At 47.1% G+C, this 19,366-nt stretch overlaps 9 protein-coding genes across 9 annotated transcripts; 4 read left to right on the top strand and 5 right to left on the bottom strand.

Moving 5' to 3' along the window:
• The first annotated feature begins 239 nt into the window (after positions 1 to 239).
• Positions 240 to 2,170, top strand: V1508DRAFT_409206 (uncharacterized protein). The gene is made up of 5 exons (XM_066939120.1): positions 240 to 476; positions 546 to 615; positions 681 to 759; positions 828 to 966; positions 1,030 to 2,170. Exons 1-5 carry the CDS (start codon positions 398 to 400, stop codon positions 1,911 to 1,913), a joined length of 1,251 nt encoding a protein of 416 aa, XP_066798528.1. The 5' UTR covers positions 240 to 397; the 3' UTR covers positions 1,914 to 2,170.
• Positions 2,057 to 3,994, bottom strand: V1508DRAFT_409202 (uncharacterized protein). The gene is made up of 5 exons (XM_066939119.1): positions 3,737 to 3,994; positions 3,593 to 3,662; positions 3,443 to 3,521; positions 3,255 to 3,393; positions 2,057 to 3,201 (listed from the first exon to the last, which is right to left on the bottom strand). The coding sequence occupies exons 1-5, from the start codon at positions 3,810 to 3,812 to the stop codon at positions 2,192 to 2,194; spliced, it is 1,374 nt and encodes a 457-aa protein (XP_066798527.1). The 5' UTR covers positions 3,813 to 3,994; the 3' UTR covers positions 2,057 to 2,191.
• Positions 3,995 to 4,208: 214 nt separating this feature from the next.
• Positions 4,209 to 5,090, top strand: V1508DRAFT_348256 (P-loop containing nucleoside triphosphate hydrolase protein; the record flags this gene model as incomplete). The annotated part of the gene is made up of 4 exons (XM_066936721.1): positions 4,209 to 4,376; positions 4,446 to 4,643; positions 4,710 to 4,847; positions 4,926 to 5,090. 4 exons carry the CDS (start codon positions 4,209 to 4,211, stop codon positions 5,088 to 5,090), a joined length of 669 nt encoding a protein of 222 aa, XP_066798526.1.
• A 688-nt stretch (positions 5,091 to 5,778) lies between these two features.
• On the top strand, positions 5,779 to 6,513 carry V1508DRAFT_348401 (uncharacterized protein; the record flags this gene model as incomplete). Its single annotated transcript, XM_066936724.1, has 3 exons — positions 5,779 to 6,049; positions 6,118 to 6,200; positions 6,259 to 6,513. The coding sequence occupies 3 exons, from the start codon at positions 5,779 to 5,781 to the stop codon at positions 6,511 to 6,513; spliced, it is 609 nt and encodes a 202-aa protein (XP_066798525.1).
• A 150-nt stretch (positions 6,514 to 6,663) lies between these two features.
• V1508DRAFT_348197 (P-loop containing nucleoside triphosphate hydrolase protein) lies at positions 6,664 to 9,721 on the bottom strand (the record flags this gene model as incomplete). The annotated part of the gene is made up of 4 exons (XM_066936717.1): positions 6,664 to 8,505; positions 8,559 to 9,291; positions 9,351 to 9,604; positions 9,662 to 9,721. Coding segments are annotated over 4 exons (2,889 nt in total), but the record flags the coding sequence as incomplete, so codon positions are not given.
• A 996-nt stretch (positions 9,722 to 10,717) lies between these two features.
• V1508DRAFT_394775 (protein-tyrosine phosphatase-like protein) lies at positions 10,718 to 11,671 on the bottom strand (the record flags this gene model as incomplete). The annotated part of the gene is made up of 5 exons (XM_066938018.1): positions 10,718 to 10,808; positions 10,858 to 10,961; positions 11,011 to 11,016; positions 11,073 to 11,151; positions 11,208 to 11,671. The coding sequence occupies 5 exons, from the start codon at positions 11,669 to 11,671 to the stop codon at positions 10,718 to 10,720; spliced, it is 744 nt and encodes a 247-aa protein (XP_066798523.1).
• Positions 11,672 to 13,244: 1,573 nt separating this feature from the next.
• Positions 13,245 to 16,217, top strand: V1508DRAFT_409184 (heat shock protein 70 family). Its single transcript, XM_066939118.1, has 6 exons — positions 13,245 to 13,437; positions 13,524 to 13,635; positions 13,692 to 13,715; positions 13,778 to 13,821; positions 13,881 to 14,240; positions 14,298 to 16,217. Exons 1-6 carry the CDS (start codon positions 13,399 to 13,401, stop codon positions 15,732 to 15,734), a joined length of 2,016 nt encoding a protein of 671 aa, XP_066798522.1. The 5' UTR covers positions 13,245 to 13,398; the 3' UTR covers positions 15,735 to 16,217.
• V1508DRAFT_409181 (uncharacterized protein) lies at positions 15,898 to 17,285 on the bottom strand. The gene is made up of 2 exons (XM_066939117.1): positions 17,082 to 17,285; positions 15,898 to 17,034 (listed from the first exon to the last, which is right to left on the bottom strand). Exons 1-2 carry the CDS (start codon positions 17,090 to 17,092, stop codon positions 16,122 to 16,124), a joined length of 924 nt encoding a protein of 307 aa, XP_066798521.1. The 5' UTR covers positions 17,093 to 17,285; the 3' UTR covers positions 15,898 to 16,121.
• A 245-nt stretch (positions 17,286 to 17,530) lies between these two features.
• On the bottom strand, positions 17,531 to 19,337 carry V1508DRAFT_364101 (uncharacterized protein). Its single transcript, XM_066937296.1, has 4 exons — positions 18,845 to 19,337; positions 18,637 to 18,793; positions 18,193 to 18,584; positions 17,531 to 18,144 (listed from the first exon to the last, which is right to left on the bottom strand). Exons 1-4 carry the CDS (start codon positions 19,082 to 19,084, stop codon positions 17,602 to 17,604), a joined length of 1,332 nt encoding a protein of 443 aa, XP_066798520.1. The 5' UTR covers positions 19,085 to 19,337; the 3' UTR covers positions 17,531 to 17,601.
• Positions 19,338 to 19,366: the final 29 nt, after the last annotated feature.

The raw sequence follows: 19,366 nt of genomic DNA, 5'->3' as shown, positions 1-19,366 counted from the left end.
TGTATTTTCTACATTCTTATTTTGTTCTATATTCATCTATGTACCGTACTATATCTACTTTTGGAGTAAATGTCAAAGAATAAATACCAAGAGACTGTCTGCAGGTGGCAATCACCCACCCCTCCATGACGCTATGGTTTCTAAACATATTCACCACGCGAAGGCCAAATGGATCGTCGTTGCCCTAACCGCGAGTGAAGTGACGCACTCCGCCAGTATCACACGTCCACAAATACGGCATAATCGCGACAGCATTCTTGCTACGAACAGATGTGGCGTTCGGGCCGAACGGTCCGACCTCCTGAGCTGCTGTTCATCAGCTTAAGCGACCTTCACGAACGAATTGCATTGATTTTATCTCAACGAAAATATTTTGGATAGGAATACGATATACGATATGACAACGAAACAGCTAGTACGGTCTATAAAAAATGTCACGAACGGATATTCACGTCCAGAAGTCAAAGTCCGGAACGGTGAGTTGGAAGTTAGGCGGCGGCAAGCACGGCGAGATGTATACATTGTGCTGATTCGTGCGAGAACAGCTACTAGTAACGATCCGTGGGGACCAAGCGGAAGTGATATGGAGGAAATAGCACAGTTCACTATTCACAGGTATGTCCAATTTGTGGTAGTTCAAGAGTGGGACAAGACGGTGGCTAAAATGTCGCGTGATGAAGTGATACGCTCTTCGACGTGATGGATATGTTGGATAAACGACTTAACGACAAGGGCAAGAACTGGCGGCACGTAATGAAGGTATGTGACTGAAGTTTGTGGAGCTAGTGGGGGTGGATCTGAAGTTGGGCGGACTAACATACACTAAGGCATTGCTGGTGCTGGATTACTGTTTGCACGTCGGGTCCGAAGAGGTGGTCCGCTGGTCGAAAGATAACATATACATCATCAAAACACTCCGCGAATTCCAGTACATCGATGAGGAAAACAAGGATCAGGGAATGAGTGGTACGTTGCGTCGGCCAACTTGCTGGAAATATGTGTAACTGACAAGCATGTGATGTAATGTAGTCCGCATGAAGGCAAAAGAAATCACAGCGTTTCTCCAGGATGATGAGAGAATCCGATCAGAGAGAGCGAATAGACATTTGATGAGGGACCGACTACTGCGGTCCGGGTACGACGCTTTCCGTGGTGACATTGAACATATTCCGGGCCGGAGGCGAGCAGCCACTTTGCCGCAGCGGAGCTCTTTTGATGTTGAGGAGGATATTGAGACGTTGCGCGCGTCTCACGAAAGTAGAGTCAACAACGCGAAGAGAGAAGAGCATGCTGACCGACGGGCGAGAGTCCGTGCCTCTTCGGCAGCGGACGCTGCTCGTGGGGCAAAGTGGCGACAAGAGCAGCAGGAGAAGCAACTCCAGAGGGAGTATTTGGATAAGAAGAACAGCGAACTTCTCTTTGGCGCCGTAAGAACACATCCGCAGCCACAGACGCAACAGCAGAAGCAGACCGCACAACCGACAGGCGCGGCTACCGTTCAGCAGTCTCATCCAACTGGGTATCAAGTCATGCCTGTGCAGTCTGCGCAGCCCACCGGGTATCAGCAGGTTGCGTACCAGCAAGCGCAAACAGCCGATGGATTCGCATTTGCTAACGCAACTGGCCAGCAAATGTTGCCTCATCAGTATCCTCAGCTTACAGGCCAACTTCAATATCAGCACAGAGTCCAGCCGCTGCCGCTCACGCCGCAGTACACTGCTGAGCAGCCTCTCCAAACATATGGGAGTACTCATATCATGGCACAGCCTACCGGTCAGTTGTTCCCGCACAATACGGCGCAGACACAGATACCGCAGACAACTAGGTACCAGTTGTTTGTGCAGCCTTACCAACAGCCAGTGCAACAGGAGCAGTCACAACAGCAGCAGCCATTGGTGGCGTACAATGGCTAAATTCCGTTACGTTGAAGTAATCACGACAGGGCCCAACAGTTCGAGAAATCGCGTCCAGTGACAGGCCCCTTTTGAAATAAAGTCGTTCTCAGGTAAGTGAGATTGCGGGATGTGAAAATACGGGTGTGAGTCGACAAGGCTCGGTTGCGTTGTATCTTATTGTATTTAATATTAGACCAACTCCTCCAATCTGTCTTCCGATGTAACTCTCTATAAGATAATGTACATAACCAAAATCCAAAGAAGAGAACTGTAATGGTCGTATGAAATTCTTACTGTTATCTAGCAAACGGGTTGTTACGGCCGGTCGGTTGAGGCACCAGAGTCTGCTGCTGTTCCTGCTGCTGCTGCTGTTGCTGTTGATACTGCTGTTGGAACATAGTTTGTAGCATCGGTTGCTGCGCCTGCTGCGATTGCGGCAATTGACCATAACCGGTATGTGTGGCCGACTGCGGATTCGATCCGTATCCCGTCTGTGCCGAGTACGCAGGAGACAGATATCCAGTCGCCATCGGGGACTGGGTCAGATTCGAATAACCGCCGAAGCCCGCACCCGTGAAATCTGATGCAAGCGTTGTCGGCCTTGTATATGCTGCCTGCGTAGCCTGGAACCCGTACCCAGTCGGCTGCATGCCAAGGTGCTGCATGCCGGTTTGCTGCAGACCAGTCTGTTGCGGCGAGAAAGAAGTTGGCTGTTGCATTTGGTACTGGCTTGACGGCTGATAGCCTTGGATGGTATGCTGCGGTTGCTGATATATTGAGCCGGTATACATCTGCTGCTGTGCTACAGTGTATTGAGGCGAGATGTAGCCGGCGCTATTGACCGCAAGATAACTCGGCTGCTGTGGCTGCGGCTCGGCAATGTCGATCAAATTCCCTTCGTCTATCGACTGAAGTTGGTGCGAATTTACAGCGTTGACATGCTTCCCGTCGTTTCTCTGGCTCAAACGTATCGCGGTCGCAAGGTCGTCATCAACAGGCAACCTATTCTTCACGCGTCTCCGCGCTTCCTCTTCTTGCGCAGTAGCTTTACTCTCCTCGATAGCACGCTGCAAATCTTCGTCATTCTCGTCATTAGCCACTGTATTCCGCCGCCGGCGTTCAGATCGTCCTGGCCGTTCCGGTTCAAATCTGTCACCCCGGCTGGGCCGGCCAAGTCTATCACTACGGAACATGTCATCACCTGGACGGCCCATCTTATCGCGCATGAAATTCCTATTCGCGCGTTCTGTTCTTATTCGTTCATCGTCGTGGAGCAACAGAGTGAGTTCCTTCGCCTTTGCACGGACTAATTTTAACCAATTAGCGAATGAACAGAGTGTACACGACGTGGAAACCTACTGTTGACGCCTTGATCACGACCTTCTTCGTCGACGTACTGAAACTCGCGAAGAGTCTTTATGATGTAAAGATTATCCTTTGCCCAACGCACGACATTTTCGGCGCCGACGTGCAGGCAGTAATCCAATAGTACAAGTGCCTTAAATCGATTAGAACTCTGTCTGTTTTCAAATGGAATAATAACATACTTTCATGACATGCCGCCAATTCTTGCCCTTGTCGTTGAGACGTTTGTCGATGATGTCCATAATCTCGAACAGCGTTGCACTAGGTCGTACGATAAGTAATTGCCCGCCCGTACATTTATTCTGTGATCTATGAACTAAAAGGAGACATACTCGTCAAAAGTGAGTTGTGCAATCTCGTCCATTTCGCCGCCACTCGGTCCCCATGGGTCGTTACTGGTGGCTAAATCAGATTAGCTCAATCCAAAGTAGTCACGATACTCAATGAAGCAATTGACTATCTTAATACGGCCCCACCATTTCTGGACTTGACTTGGGCTGAGGTGTAGCCGTTCGTGACGTTCTTTATGGAGCGCACTATAGACTTGGACATAGTTTCTTATCGCTAGTGGTTATAGTATAGAGCGGCGTATAGTACAATAATTCGCAATGCTGTATTCTATAATGTAATTTATAAAAACCTCTATAAAACACAAAATATATAAATATATTTTTGTATATGACTTTTTGCCGATGGCTACTGAGTGGGTTCGTTATTCGGAATGTGGATGAATGGGCAAGAGTAGTTGTGTGTGGCTGTGGCTGTGGTCGGTAGGGGTTCTGACCAAACTCAGAAGGATTTCTCAGTAATAGAGTTGTGGGGTTAGCGTGGGGGAGCAGTTGCCGGAGTGTCCGGTCCGTCTCTACTCCGTTCCACAGTGAATATGTACACCTTATCAACATCTGATTGCCGCACTATCTGTCCTTGGTCGCAACGCTACATATCACCATGGCCAATGATCCCAGCAAGAGCAAGAAGAAGACCACGAAAAGGCGGAGGGTCGACGCCGAGATCGAGGTCGAGGTCTTCATCATCGGGTCACCAGGGATTGGAAGGTACACTTGGATTTGGAAGTGGGGCTACAATCAGAACCTCCCAGAGTTTCTACGCAATCAGGTGCTCCAGTTTATGATACATAGTATATATTAGCATGGTATTGAACTGCAACTAACGTACGATATTCAGGTCGCCAATAGATTCCAGCACCTGCCCACACGGAATATTGAATTAGACACAGATCGCATATCCGTCACTCTCTTGTACAATCTGTACTTCGAAATAAAACATCAGGGCATACTGCCAAAATACTTACTTGACGAATTCAATGTCTATATCTTTTGTTTCTCTGTCATTGACCGCGAGTCCTTCAGAGCAGTAGAGAAAGTGCGTGCCATACGTATATGATACAATTATGTATGCTAGATCGAAACTGTTGCTGACTGTTGCTAGTACTGGGAACGGCTAAAATTCAAGCATACCTCGGGATTTGTAACAGTACTAGTAGGCCTCAAGACGGACCTCCGGACCGACCAGGAAATTCTGGCTTCGTTGGCCGAAAGAAATGAGAGGCCCATTTCGCCCGAAGAAGTACGTCTGCCCGTTCACGAGCAAATCACTTCTCAATATCTGTCAAGTGTGCTGATATGCGTACTAACATGCGTACAGGGACAACGGCTGGCGAGCAAAATGGGGGTGAAATACTTCGAATGTTCAGCAAACGACAATGAAGGAATACAGGAGCCGATATCAGAAGTGGTGTCGCTGGCATTAGCTACAAATAGAGTAAAGGCTATAAACCAAAAGAGAGGCGGAGGTTGTAGTATAATGTGATTGCATGGCCTTAATAGCCTTGAACATGCCAAGTCCGGCATTTGTATGAAGGAGACTCACCGGTTTAGTGTATATCCGTGTAAAGCCGCGGAGATAACTTAGAGATTACGTCCGGAAATAGAACTCAGGAACGCTCGTAAAACGATGTATTCATGTTAAAGCTCGAAGGGGTCTATCGCGTGTGTCTATCTCGGCATCTGTCACTTGTGCTGTCATATGTCCAGAAAGCTGAAGACTAGTAGAATTGGTCGAGGTCGATGGCATGTGCCTCGTATGATCGATTGTTAGCATCGATGCCATCGTCACAAAGCCTCCCCCACTCAAGTTTAGTGCGTTAATGGATAAACAGTATTTATACAGATTGCAGACTTCAATTGCCACGTATGTGTGGTTACGGGTCTGCGAGTCAATTGTCGCGTTGCTACTGGTCATCATCATAACGTTCCTGACGTCATTTCGAGCCTCGAACCGCGTGGCTTCATCGATTTCGTTCCTTGGCCCAGGCTACGTCAATCACCTCAATTGATTCATTCGTTTGATCCAGCTAAATCTCAAACCCGGCATATATATGCGGGATACTGAACTTCTAGATATCCTGCAATACGCACGACGTTGCTACAGCCGTTCAATATCTTAATTCAACTGGACATTAACCATGATCTCTACACTGCAACACATACAATTCCTCATGCCGCGCTTGCCTCGCCGCGTCGTCACCGCACAATTTTCATGGCCTTCACCAATCTCAACCTTACGCACTGTCCCATTCCGTACACAACTACCACTCCACCGCACATACACAAGTGTCTTCCACAAAATCGACAGTGGCTTCCCTGACGAAGAAATCACAACAGCTAGAAACTGGCTTAGTACTTTCAAGGTCTCCGACATTCCACGTGACAAATTCGATATATCGTTCTCAAGATCCGGCGGACCTGGAGGCCAAAATGTGAATAAACGTGTGTCAAATTGATATTGTTGTAGATAGAGCTGGAGGATGTGAGTACTAACCTTTCTGCTGCTAAAGTGAATACGAAAGCGACGATTCGGTGCTCGTGGGAGGAGTTAGATTGGATTCCGAACGTCATACTGGAACGACTTCGCACAAAGGTATGCGTACAACCTCATATTCGTCTCTTAATACGTTCATTTGTAACAGTATGTACAGCACTTCAGGTACTTAACCAAACATGATAAGGTGGTAGTACAATCGGATTCCGCACGCCAACGACACGACAATCTAGATGGCTGCTTCCAGAAACTACACGACATGATACATGACTGCGCATTCATCCCGGATGACGCGACACCTGAGAAGGTCGAGAAGTGGAATGAGATCAAAATGCGGTCGAACGAGGCAAGGTTGGCTGCCAAAAAGAGAAATGGGGAGAAAAAGAGGTTGAAGAGGACTGTAGCATGGTAGATTTCGGCTATTAATGCATTTCTTATGACTATATACTCTTCTGGCGTTATGCATAGATTTGACGTTATATCGACAACAATCACATTATTTTGAATACTCAACTTGCATGATACTAAAATTGACGACAAAACAAGAGATTTCAACAACGGTCTAAGCAATGCTAAACACCGCCTTCAACTGCCTGAGCAACAACCATTCGTCACGCGTAACATCATCTCTGTAAGCAGGATCCTTCAACGTGTCGATCGATTCTCTGCTAATTTCAGAGTACAAAGTATCCGTCTCATCGACGTGTCTACCCCACGTAGGCTGGTTCGCAGGGGTGTCAAGACGCATGGCAACACCTCCCTGAGCCTGTCCTTTTTTCACGATATCGACTGACTTGTGATTGACTTCCAAACTGATGACGCGGCCAAGCTGCATCATCTGGCGCATCTGCGTAGCAGGGTCAATTCGAACAGTCGCGATAGGTGTACCGATGCGAAGACTGCCTTCAGAAACGTCGACGCCGATAATCATAGGGTTCCGCTTGTTGATGATCTTGACCGTGTGCAAAACACAGGGGAAAACAGCCTGTGCCGCCGTCTCCTTACGCTTCACCTCGAGCAGCTCTTTCTGGTAGTTTGTGAATGCATCAAACAGATGATAAATAATGTCAGCGCTGAAAATACGGATACCTTGCTGTTCAGCATACTCCTCAGCTTCCTTGTCAATCTTGACATCGAAGCAAAGCATAACCGCAAACTCGCGAGCCTTCTCGAGCATCGTCGTCGCCTTCATAACATCACGTTTAAACACGGGCCCGATAGAAATCGACATTACAGGAATCTTCATCTGCTTCAAGAAATCAAGCAAAGCCTCCAATGAGCCAAGCGTCGACGCCTGCACACAAACACCACGTCCGCTCTTATCAAGGGCGCTCTCAAGACTAGCCAGATCGGACATAACCTCGTCCATCAACTCCTCCTCATCGTCATCAGGACCAACAAGTAGAAGTCGCGAACCCGCGATTGCCTTGTCGAGATCATTTGCCGCAATTTTGACTCCAAGCGCTGCCTTGACTTCCTTATGATGCACATACGCAGACTTGACGCGGAGTTCTCGCAGCGGCTGTGGCGTAAGAAGTGCTCGCACATTCGTTGCTATCGGACCATTCATTCCGCACAGTACTATCCGGTCGCCCTCTCGTAAAATACCGTTCGACAACACGACATCGATCGTCGTACCGAGGCCCTCGATAACTTTAACTTCCAAGACCGTGCACTCGAGCTCGGACAGGTACATGAGCTTGTCGCTCATACGGTTCTGGGTAAGATCGATCAAGAGCTTCAACATATCTGGAACACCTTCACCTGTAACCGCAGACGTGGGCACGAGAGACACATTTCGCGCCATATTTCGGTTCTTGTAATAAAGCTCCGAGTTAAGCCCCTGTTCTGCGAGCGCGAGCTTCGTTTTCTGCACACGGTCCTCAAACTCTCGCTGGACGGTATTAGACTGCTTAGCGAGTGAATCCTGGACACCGTTGTCGGGAATAGCTTCCCATCCGTACAAACGATCAATCTTGTTCAACGCAACAATGAAAGGAGTTTTCCGCGATCGCAAAAGTCGGATAGATTCGAGAGTCTGCTGTTCAAGGCCGTGCATAATGTCGATAACTAAAATTGCAATGTTACATAGTGACGAACCCCGCGATCGGAGGTTGGTGAAGGATTCGTGACCAGGTGTATCAATGATTAGCAAACCTGGAACTTTGTATTCCATAGTCTGATCCTTGTTGACAACCGCAGTCTTCTGCTTGATAGCCTCGATGGGAAAATACGTCGCACCAATCTGCTGAGTGATACCACCTGCTTCGCCTTCCTGAACGTTGGTCTGGCGGACCTTGTCAAGGAGCTTGGTCTTACCGGTATCGACGTGGCCCAAGATACAGCAGATCGGAGATCGCAGGTTGTCTTGTGATCGGGCATCCAAAGCAGCCCTATGTCGTTTCTAAATTCATGTAAGAAAACGCCTACAACTGAAATCATTGAATAAGAGCATACATCTCGTCGCTGTGAAGCTTCTGCTTTTCTCTGCTCGGCCTCAGCCTTGAGTCGTTCAATTTGAACCTTTCGCTCAGCCTGACGAAGCTCCTCTTCCTTGCGGGCCAACTCATCTGCATCAGCTTCCTCCTGCTCCTTTGTTGACAGAGTCTTTTTATCCTCTGAAGAAATGGAAATTTCAGTCTTTTGCGTACTACCGTTGCTATCAGACGACGAACCATTAGACTCCTCACCAGAAGCGAGCAAGTTCTCCCAGGAATCGCCAGCCTCTTCATCGTTGTCTGACTTCAGTGCGTCTTCCCATGAATGTGGAGCATCAACCTCCTTCTCGGCAGGTATTTCGTCAATCTCCTCCGCAGCTTGAGTCTCACCTTCGGCCTTGGCCTCAACGACCTCTGCCAAATTGTCGACTGAATTCTCTAAAGACACACTGCCCTCCTTAGTCGAAGACTTATCATCAGGTTTGCTTTTCTTCTTGCCGTAAACAGGCCGCTTCTTCTTGTTGTCGTCTTGTGCCTTCTCGTCAAAGCCGGCAATGTAGACGCCAGCTTCTCGGAGCTGTTGAGCGCGCTTCTGCTGCAGTTGGATAGCGTCCTTCTGTTTCTTAGTGAGCAGCTTCCCTTCTCGCTTTAGCTCATCCCGCTTGGCTTTCTCCTTTTCTTTCTTTCGAGCTTTGGCTTCTTCCTTCAATCGAATCTCCTCAGCGGCCCTCCGCTCTTCTTCCTCAATACGCCTACAATTTGTGTCAGTCCTATCCTTTCACATAACAACCTAAAGTTAAATAATATTTACCGTCGCTCTTCTTCTTCTTCCTGCCTCCGTTTCTCTTCAGCCTGGCGCTGAAGCTCAACCTGTCGCTCCAGTGCAGCAAGCATTTTATTCTTTGTCTTGCCCTTTGGATCTGCCTTGCCCCCTTTCTTTCCAGCGGCCGGAGTCGGTGCAGGTGCGGTAACAGGCGCTGTCTCTGTAGTTGCTTCCTTGGCTGCAGACTTTAACTCATCTGGAGTAGCTTCGCCAGTAGTGGCGGCGGCCTTCTTGCGCTCCATCTAGAGGTACTATTAACCGACATGTTCACCGAACGAGTAATCCAAGTAAATACGTACCTGTTGCTTCTTTCGTAATTTCTCCTTCTCTTTCTTCTCCCGTTCTTTCTCTTTCTTACTCTATTTTTACTTAGTTAGACTTCCGATCCAGATGCACAAGCAAATTAGTAAATCATAATACCTTCAACTGAATAGCAGGTCCCGCGTCCTCCTCCTCCTCCTCCTCATCATCATCATCATCGCCAACTTCAACCTTAGCCCCATCATTATTCTTAGAAGCAGGAGTGGCATCTTTCTTCTCATGTGCATCCTCTTCCGTCGTAGGAGTCGGAGTAGGAGCCTCGTTAATTTCAGCCTGAATAGTCTCCTGATCCTCCTCGAATGCTGTATCCCAGTAATCGTCTTTTCTCGACTTCTTATCCCTATGACAATATCGTTAGTTGTCTGAACAACACACCTCACTCGTCCATTCCAGAATCATCACAGGTTACAGAGTGCGCGTATCGAAGTCGTCGTCACACCGCCAGCATATCAAAATATGTAGTGTACTTACTTTTTTCCCATTTTGTATCGGTAATTATATTAAGAATATCGTATAAATGAACGCAAAGTCGAAAAGGAACTTCTCGAATGTCTGGGTTGCGTGAACAATTGCAGATTTGCTCAACTTTTTCTCCACGCTCAGGCGCTACGGAGATTAATGAGCCCTTGCCCTGAAATCAAAGAACTGGAACCTATTGAGGCGATGCTGATGATTGTTATTGCAGACCATGGCAGCTAAGATTGCAGCATTATTGTTGTTATAGCTAGAGACAATGATTACGACTTGCGAGCTGTGGTGTTTTGAAAACGGTAGCGGTGTAGAACACAGTCGCAATGCAGTCAAGGTATATATCCGTCGATCAAGCTATATGAATTTGGCGTAATGCTGACTATATTACAGACTAGGCACATTAACCAACACACAGAAAACAAAATATACAACGACATATGAAACTAATTACAATGCGTTTATAAACCCAATATACCTTATAAACTCCACACATAAAAAACTATAGAAAACCAATTGTCATCCCGACGGAACGCCGTAAACCATTACACACGTCCGTTTTTTTGTTATTCCATAATCACATCACCTTTTTCTTCTATGCTATTTGGATCAACGTCGTTGAATGGTGCTCTGCCCTCTCGATCGACTTCGTCATCACTAGATAGGTCAGTAGGAATGACGAAGGGCACATTACCAGGAAACATACATCTCGTCAGAATCTCCGTATAGATCATCTAAGGTACGACGTAAGTCAGGCCGTTTGGAAGGTATCAATACTGCCTGATGTGCTTGACACAATGTCTCGTAGGACTAGCGCAGTTGTTAATGCTTTGCCGGTCAGGGGCAAACAATTCCATACCCGTAACTAAACTATTTGTTAGTGTTACACTTTCCGCCAGTCTGATTTCTGCATTCACTTACTTGAAACTTCATATTATCGTCTAAAGCTACGCAGAACCGTCGGGCTTGCACGAACTGAATCGACCGAATAAGATCCCACCTTGTGTAGCTTCAGTACCACTCCCGTCATTCCAACATTTGTGATCCCAGACATACCCATTCGACTCCATAACATATGCGACAGCAACCGCCGCACTTTTCTCGTTTCCAGTCTCACAGTACAGCAGAGTTGATCCGCCGTTGTCTCTCGTCTGGTCGATCAACTGCTTCGCGAGCGGAAAACTCTTCACTAGCTCAATGTAATTCGACACAGGCAGTCCCTGGTACTCACTCTTATCTGCATACCGGGACTTCATGATCTCCCATGCCTGCGGCGTCGTGATGGCCAGTACCAACTTGACATTGTTGTCTTGTAAAAACTTTTCGTCTTTGGCTACGTTCCTCGGCCCCAACCACAAATGCGTGTAAATCTGTTGGGCCAGTCGTCTGCTTTCATAACGCCATTCTTGTATGACGGACGGATCTGTGAAGAAGCATGGTGGAACTAGTGTGCGCGGAAGCGACGGTGCGCGTGAGCGGTCGAAAGCCGGAGTGCTGTGACTGACATCTGGGGCAACCATGTGTAAACGAGGTGACGCGTCGGATGGACAATCTGGAAGGGTAGTAAGAGCCGTGCAAGGCTTAAGTAGGCTTGATATATAGCACTGGCTATTTGTAGGCCTGACATTCAACTGATTAAATATGCCGTCGAGCGAGTTTTGTAGACGCAGTCAGTTCGTTTTTGGTTCACAAACATAACCCTACACAGTACGAAACCCGCAGCAAATCAGACAAGCCTGCGAAGCATAGCCAATTCAATGCCAACACCTGCGAAGGTTAGGGTTATCCAAATTTAGCCGTCAGGAATGCACACTTACTTGATTTAGACGGCCACCAAACCGCGGATTTTGAACTTGCGAACAAAATGCCGAGATATGGTGGTCCCGCCTGCAGGACTAGCAGGGGCGATAGACCAGGGACTGCCTGCCCTGAAGGCCACGACCTACAGATTGTACCCCACCGCGGCGGAGAAAGAGATTCTCGTGAAGTGGATGGGCGGCACGTTGGACATTCAATGCATGTCTGCGCGCTAACTCTACAGTCGCAGCCCAATGAAGTTTACATTAAGCATACGCGATATTGTTAGTAATAGATGTATATAAACACATATCACACATGACTAGCAGTGCCAGTGAAATATTTCGAGTGGGTAATATTAATGTGTCAATGTCATTCCACAGTGAAAAATTAGGGGTAACATGTAACCTTTCGAAACTTTCTACAAGTACATAAATGCAACCACCTAGCAGATATAATACGGGTAAATATTCAGCATATCTACTGTAGAGGCTAATATGCCGAAAGTATCATTCACATGGTAAAATGAACAGTCTGCGTGCATATCGCGCGGGATTCTACTACACCTACAGGAGTGAGTCAATAGACATATTGACTGCATAACGAACAATCAAAGATAAAAGCCTAAGCTATCAATCACCCAGCTCATTATTCTAATAGGAAGAAGGGGTACACGAGATATTTTGCTATCTTAATCGTACCCAAGTAAGACATTTCACGACTGCTTATTTAATAATCACTCACTGTTTTTCTTCACAGTAACCAGTAGGGTAACAGCTACTTAATACAAATTACAAATACAATAGCGAATACTAGTGGTATTTCGCCAATAATTGCTGTTCTGTTCTCAAATATATTACACGTTCGCTGGGCGCATTAGTTTGTTGCCTACCATCGATGGCATCATATATATATATATACATATATATATGTATTTCAAGTGGCGGGTTGAATTATTTGCTAAATATGCTGTTGATTTACAATAATATAAGATACAAGATCCACAACGAGAGAAATTGAGAACAATTAAATCCTTATCCCGTCCAGATATCGATATCCTTTGGTGCTGCTGTTTGCATTACTACATGAAAATTATAGCCGTTGAAAGGGAAGACGACTATCCGACGATAAGTTTTTCTTAACTGAACCTTCTGCCACGCCGCTCCCCTGAGTCTATATGCGCATTTATTACGTCCGTTAACACCATAACCTGCAAGCTTGCTTTGCACTCTTACTCTAAAGGACACGACAACTACAGACAGCAGAGTGACGTCGCTTCTATTGCGTTCCACGACCGGGTAATCGCTTCCGTCGATGAGACGTTGGGCCCAGTTAAAAATTTTATTTTACGCAAATCTTCCCCCGTTCACTGTCACTTCCCCATACATAATCACCTTGCCTCCACTTCTTCTCGTGGCATATTATTTTTTGTATAATAGATTGTTACACAATGTTGGCTTCTAGATTGGCACGAAATACGGCGCGCGCGGTATATAGTTTTATATTCTTCGATATTGATCGCTGATCTTCTTGTGAGATCCAGAGGGCAAATACTGATATGTAGTGATTCTATAGACCTGCGCTCGACGATTCCCTATCAGCTCGACTCTCGGAGCTCGTTTTAACTCGAACGGAACCAACGGAAAAGTTCAGGGCACCGTCATTGGTATCGACTTGGGCACGACTAGTAGGTTAAGATGATGGATGACCGATTGAGCATGTAAGCTGACATATTACCATTAGACTCAGCTGTAGCCCTTATGGAGGGTATGTTTTCGAGAATCCAAACAATTGCCGGTATAGGAATTGCCGCTGACGTTAATCTTAAGGAAAAACCGCGAAGGTTTTGGAAAACAGTGAGGGTGCTAGAACTGTAAGTGCAATGAATCACTACGTCCAAGCGTATTTTTCGATTGACGTCCGTTGTCCTAGACTCCATCAGTTGTTGCTTTCACAAAGGATGGCGAGCGGCTAGTAGGTGTTCCTGCCAAGCGACAAGCCGTCGTCAATCCCGAGAACACCCTGTTCGCCACAAAGCGTCTCATCGGTCGAAGATTCGAAGATCCCGAGGTCCAGAAAGATATCAAGCAGGTTCCATACAAGATCATCAAACACACAAATGGTGACGCCTGGGTTGAGGCTCGTGGTGAGAAATATTCGCCGTCCCAAGTGGGTGGCTTCGTCCTGAACAAAATGAAGGAGACGGCTGAGTCCTACCTTGGCAAGCCAGTCAAGAATGCTGTCGTTACTGTCCCCGCTTACTTCAATGATGCTCAGCGACAAGCCACTAAAGTATGTCGATTTTTTGCATAAACGCAAATAAATTGCATATCACTAATGAGTATATAGGACGCTGGCCAGATTGGTGGTTTGAATGTTTTGCGCGTTGTCAACGAGCCTACTGCTGCTGCGTTGGCTTATGGTCTTGACAAGGAGAGCGACCGAGTTGTTGCTGTCTTCGATCTTGGTGGTGGTACATTCGATATCTCTATTCTCGAGATTCAGGGTGGTGTCTTCGAGGTAAAGTCTACCAACGGTGATACTCATCTCGGTGGTGAGGACTTCGACATTATCATTGTGCGACAGCTTGTAGAGCAGTTCAAGAAGGAGAATGGTCTTGACCTCCAGGACGACAGAATGGCTATCCAGCGTATTCGTGAGGCTGCTGAGAAGGCTAAGATTGAGCTTTCCTCGACTGTCTCCACTGAGATCAACCTGCCTTTCATCACGGCCGATGCTACCGGCCCCAAGCATATCAACACCAAGCTTACCCGCGCTCAGTTCGAAAGTTATGTTGAGCCTCTGATCAAGCGAACGGTAGAGCCTGTTAAGAAGGCCCTCAAGGACGCCAGCCTTGCCCCGTCTCAAATCGATGAGGTTATTCTCGTTGGAGGTATGACACGTATGCCTAAGGTCGCTGAGACAGTTAAGTCTATCTTCAACAAGGATCCTGTCAAGTCTGTTAACCCTGATGAGGCTGTTGCTATCGGTGCTGCTATTCAGGGTGGTGTCTTGTCTGGTGAGGTTATGGACATCTTACTTCTCGATGTCACTCCCCTCAGTTTGGGTATTGAGACCCTCGGCGGTGTCTTCACTCGTTTGATCAACAGAAACACTACTATACCCACCAAGAAGTCGCAGGTTTTCTCAACTGCTGCTTCTGGTCAGACCTCTGTCGAGATCCGAGTCTTCCAGGGTGAGCGTGAGCTTGTCCGAGACAACAAGCTTATTGGCAATTTCACGCTCTCTGGTATTCCCCCGGCGCCGAAGGGTGTCCCTCAGATTGAGGTCACATTCGATATTGACGCAGACGGTATTATCAATGTTCACGCCCGCGACAAGGCTACCAACAAGGACTCTTCCATCACCGTCGCCGGCTCGTCTGGTCTTTCTGACGCCGAGATCGAGAATATGGTCAAGGACGCCGAGAAATTCAGAGAACAGGACCAGGAGCGTCGTGCTGCCATTGAGGCTGCCAACCGTGCCGACTCTGTTTGCAATGACACAGAGGCATCCATGAAGGAGTTCGAGGCCCAGATCGACAAGGACGAGGCGGAGAAGATCAAGGGTCTCATTACTGAGCTCCGTGAGCTGGTTGCCAATGCTCAGGCTGGCGAAGAGGTTTCTTCCGAGAGCTTGAAGTCCAAGACCGACGAGGTACAGCAAGCGTCATTGAAGCTGTTCGAGTTGGTGTATAAGAAGAAGGCTGAGCAAGAGAACAGCTCCGGCAGTAGTTCGTCGGAAGGCACTAGCTCTGACAGCAACAATACTTCCAGCAGCCCGTAAGCGGGTGGCGGAATGCGTGTGGCTTGTGTGATATGTATTATATAGTAATGTAACATGACTCTCCTTAGTTGCATCTGGGTGCCTTTTTTACTTATGTCGTTAGTGGTTTCTTGTGTGTAAATATAATATTCAGTGCCGAACAGAACAAAGAGTATTCATTCCACCACATTTGGTATTGTCAATTCGAATGAGTTGCAAGAGGACAATGGTTACTTAGTTCAGTAATATCATTAGAAACTCGTTGGTATCAAAAGAATTGAGGTTGTCCACCACTTTCGTTTCGAGGAGTTACTGTTTGGTTAAGACAATAGGTTTGTCTAAGTTACGCAAATAATGAAATGCAAAAGATTCGACATTTAAATGTGATACACATATACAACCCGAATGTTATCGGGCCTCAAAGTCAACACCTTCGCTGGGTTGAATACTTTGTGACGCGCTGATCCAGCCAACTATACCCCCGTCCGTGACACCACCGGCATCGCTATCCTTGAAGCTTCCCACATTTCTGGAGCGAGATAATAAGCCCTCATCGGAGTCTTGAACATTATTCCCGTCCTCGCTGTCGGTGATGTCAGCAACATCTCTCCACAACGACGTGTCCTTAATCACATTATCGTTTATCACGCGGACTCGACGCAAAACTAAGTAAAGCGTTTTGCTGTAGATTTCAAAACCTGTGTAGCTTGTCCTCATTTCGGGCTTTTGATCTTCGACAACATCGTCATCTTGCTCGTCTTGAGCGCCCTCTGTAGTCGCTGGAGCGCCATCGGCGTCTATGTCAATGACCTCTCTCTTCCTTTTCTTGCTGCTCCGCGACCGCCACGGGATCAACTGGATATCTTTTATCAAAACTGCGCTCTGTTTACTGCGATCCTTGACCAAAAACAAAGAACACTCCCAACCCTCGCAGCGATTAATCACGACGTCACCTGTCCCGTTTCCAACCGCGCCTTCGCGAATGACGACTCCGGGCAGCATAGTACTGGCTGAAGTCGCCGCGGTATCCTCGAGTATGGTTTGTCTGTCTCGGGTGTCACGATCGCCGACGACACGGAATACACTGACGCCTTTTTCGCGCTTTTGTTCTCTGAGGCGCCGATGGACTATTGGCTGAATGGCCTTGAATATGGAATGTAGTCGTGATGGCGCGGAAGACATTAATTCTCGTTCATTGTCGCGGTCGGTGTGGTCTGCCGCGGATTGACGGATCGATGTTGTGAAATAGCTGATGTCGTCATGATTAAGGAAGATCCTCGCGAGGATGGTGTCGCGCGGCGAAAGACGGATATACCGCCGGCTGCGTACTGTTAGCACTCGAATAGCAAGTAGACGATAGGAATTTACATTATGGGCATACTGCCTCAGTATTGCGCTGATTGGCTAGCAAATGGGTTGACAAAATGGATCATGCATGTGTAACACCCGAAAGAATGGAGTTCCTGTGCGGTGTTAAGTTTGTGCTCGTGTGCAAGCATTGCCCCATCCGATTTTCTACAATACTAGTGGCGCCCTTAGTCGAATAAGTGCAGTCTAGACGGTTACACAATGCCGAAGTCAAATAGGATCCAAGCAAGCTTTAGGATTAATTGTCCCTCCGTAGCCGCTACCATTCGACACTTTGCCCGATCGTTTTCTCGCTTTATACGTACTTAAATCCGAGAATATGATCTGATTCGGATTTAGCACAAATACGCGTTCCCAAAACTAAGGAAGGGGATATATAAAAGTTCAGGACTACCTTGAACATGCGCACCGTTTTGGCATACTTAGCGGTGTTCACGGTTTTTGTACGCGGGAGATTCCGAACGTTGAAATTATAAGACTGTCATTCGGCTATTATACAAACTATCGTACAGATTCAAAATCACGAAAACTTCTGACTATCTAACACTGCCTTGACGATTGCCTCGGAATCGTCCACTTCATGGACCAATTTTGCTACCTCCGGTCCCACAAAGTCCTTAAAGTTCTCCTTATCCGTATCACTAACTTCATCAATGGTAGCAAACTCTGGGTCAATAAGACACCGCAGTGCTTCCAGGACAGCAAGTCCGAGCCGGCTCTTATCCTCCTCTGTCACCGAGCTCGCCGAACTAATAACAACAGCCCAGTCTTTAAGATTACCTAACACTAGAACGCGGATAACTTCCGGCCCAATCGCGCGCAAGCCAGAGAGAGCGCCATATTGTGTGCCAACGGACTTCGATGAGTCCATAAATGCTTTAAGTAACGTGCGCGTTACGCGGGGTTTTAAGGTGTGATAGGTGTCCCCGTATTGCGAGCACACTTGTTGAAGAAGAGATGCGGCGAAGTCGCGGACTTTGTAGTGCTCTTCTTTGGATGACTGTGACGAACCGAGGCGTTTGCCGACTAAGAGTGTCAGAATTGGCGGCATTACTGAATGTATCTAAACCCAATCAGAATATATTCTCCGCACTCCATGAACAAGACTTACATAAGGTTCTATAAAGATAGTAGGGTTGGTTAGTAATCGATACAATACCTGCAGCATCAAATAAAGCATGGATGCGTCTTTCAAATTCAGACGAATCTTCTCAGCGACGAATTGAATGAAGTATGGAATCAACTGGTGTAATCCAGGATCATTTCCCAAACTATTAAGTACCGCATTCTTCATTGTTGCAGTAGATGAATCTTCTGTCAGAACGGCGACTACTCGTTCAAAATATAACTGTAATTCTTTCGAGAGCGCGTGCTTCACAAGAGGCTTCACCTCTACTTCCGCGGACGTGCTGCCGGCCACGGTTGCCATTGATGTCCGGCTCTCTGCTGGCAAAGGATTCTGCGGTATAGCAGGTTGAACACCTTCTATAGCCAGCCAATGTGCTAAAAAAGTCGTCAGTTCACTACTCCCCGTTTGTGAGCTCACGTCGGATACCTGTCAACGAGACCTCTCTTGGAACCTTTGGCAACGGCATGTTTATTATCTTTTCAAAGTCGACCTCGTCGTCGTCAATATAGTATAGCGTCTGCCCAGGTCCAAGGATTGCTTCCCGGAATCGGAGTGGTCGCGTGGAATCGTATCCATAGAGCGGCTATATTCATCAGTCTAATACATTCGAATTGCGAGGTGAAGAGTATCACACCTCGATATTGAGTACTCTAAGCGCATGACTTATGTCCGCAGTCGTCAAATTCGTCCTCTTTGAATGCTTCATAAATTTCGTAGCTTGTTCCAACAGTTCATTGATTCGATACTCGATATCCATAGCGAGAGCCTTCGCAACGTCTTCCGGTAGGCTCACAATACCCAGACTCTCTGCCACATCTCGCACGGTATCTGATGGTGACCAGAGTGTGTAGGAATATTTCATTGGCGACGACATTGTCGATGTCTATGCTTTTGATTTGTGCAAACGAAGCAAACCAATTGCGAGAACCAGCAGAGATGAAGCAAGAACACAGAAGACTAGGCTCTGGAGCATCTAATCGACAGCCCTATAAATTCTGCAATCCCTCCGATGTCAAACGGACTCGTTATCAATGAAGCAATAGCTCAGTACTGGAGCAATATAAAAGTTAATTAATCATGGGAACACCGGGGGATCATGGTGTGGGTTGGGGTTGTGGCATAGAGATACTGATGGAGATGGTGAGATTATAGCAGT

This window comes from Lipomyces doorenjongii (genome assembly GCF_038497915.1).
Source record: "Lipomyces doorenjongii strain NRRL Y-27504 unplaced genomic scaffold V1508scaffold_3, whole genome shotgun sequence".
Classification (NCBI taxonomy): Eukaryota; Fungi; Ascomycota; class Lipomycetes; order Lipomycetales; family Lipomycetaceae; genus Lipomyces; species Lipomyces doorenjongii.
Note: the sequence above shows the minus strand (reverse complement) of the source record. Positions and strands in the feature narration are given on the sequence as shown.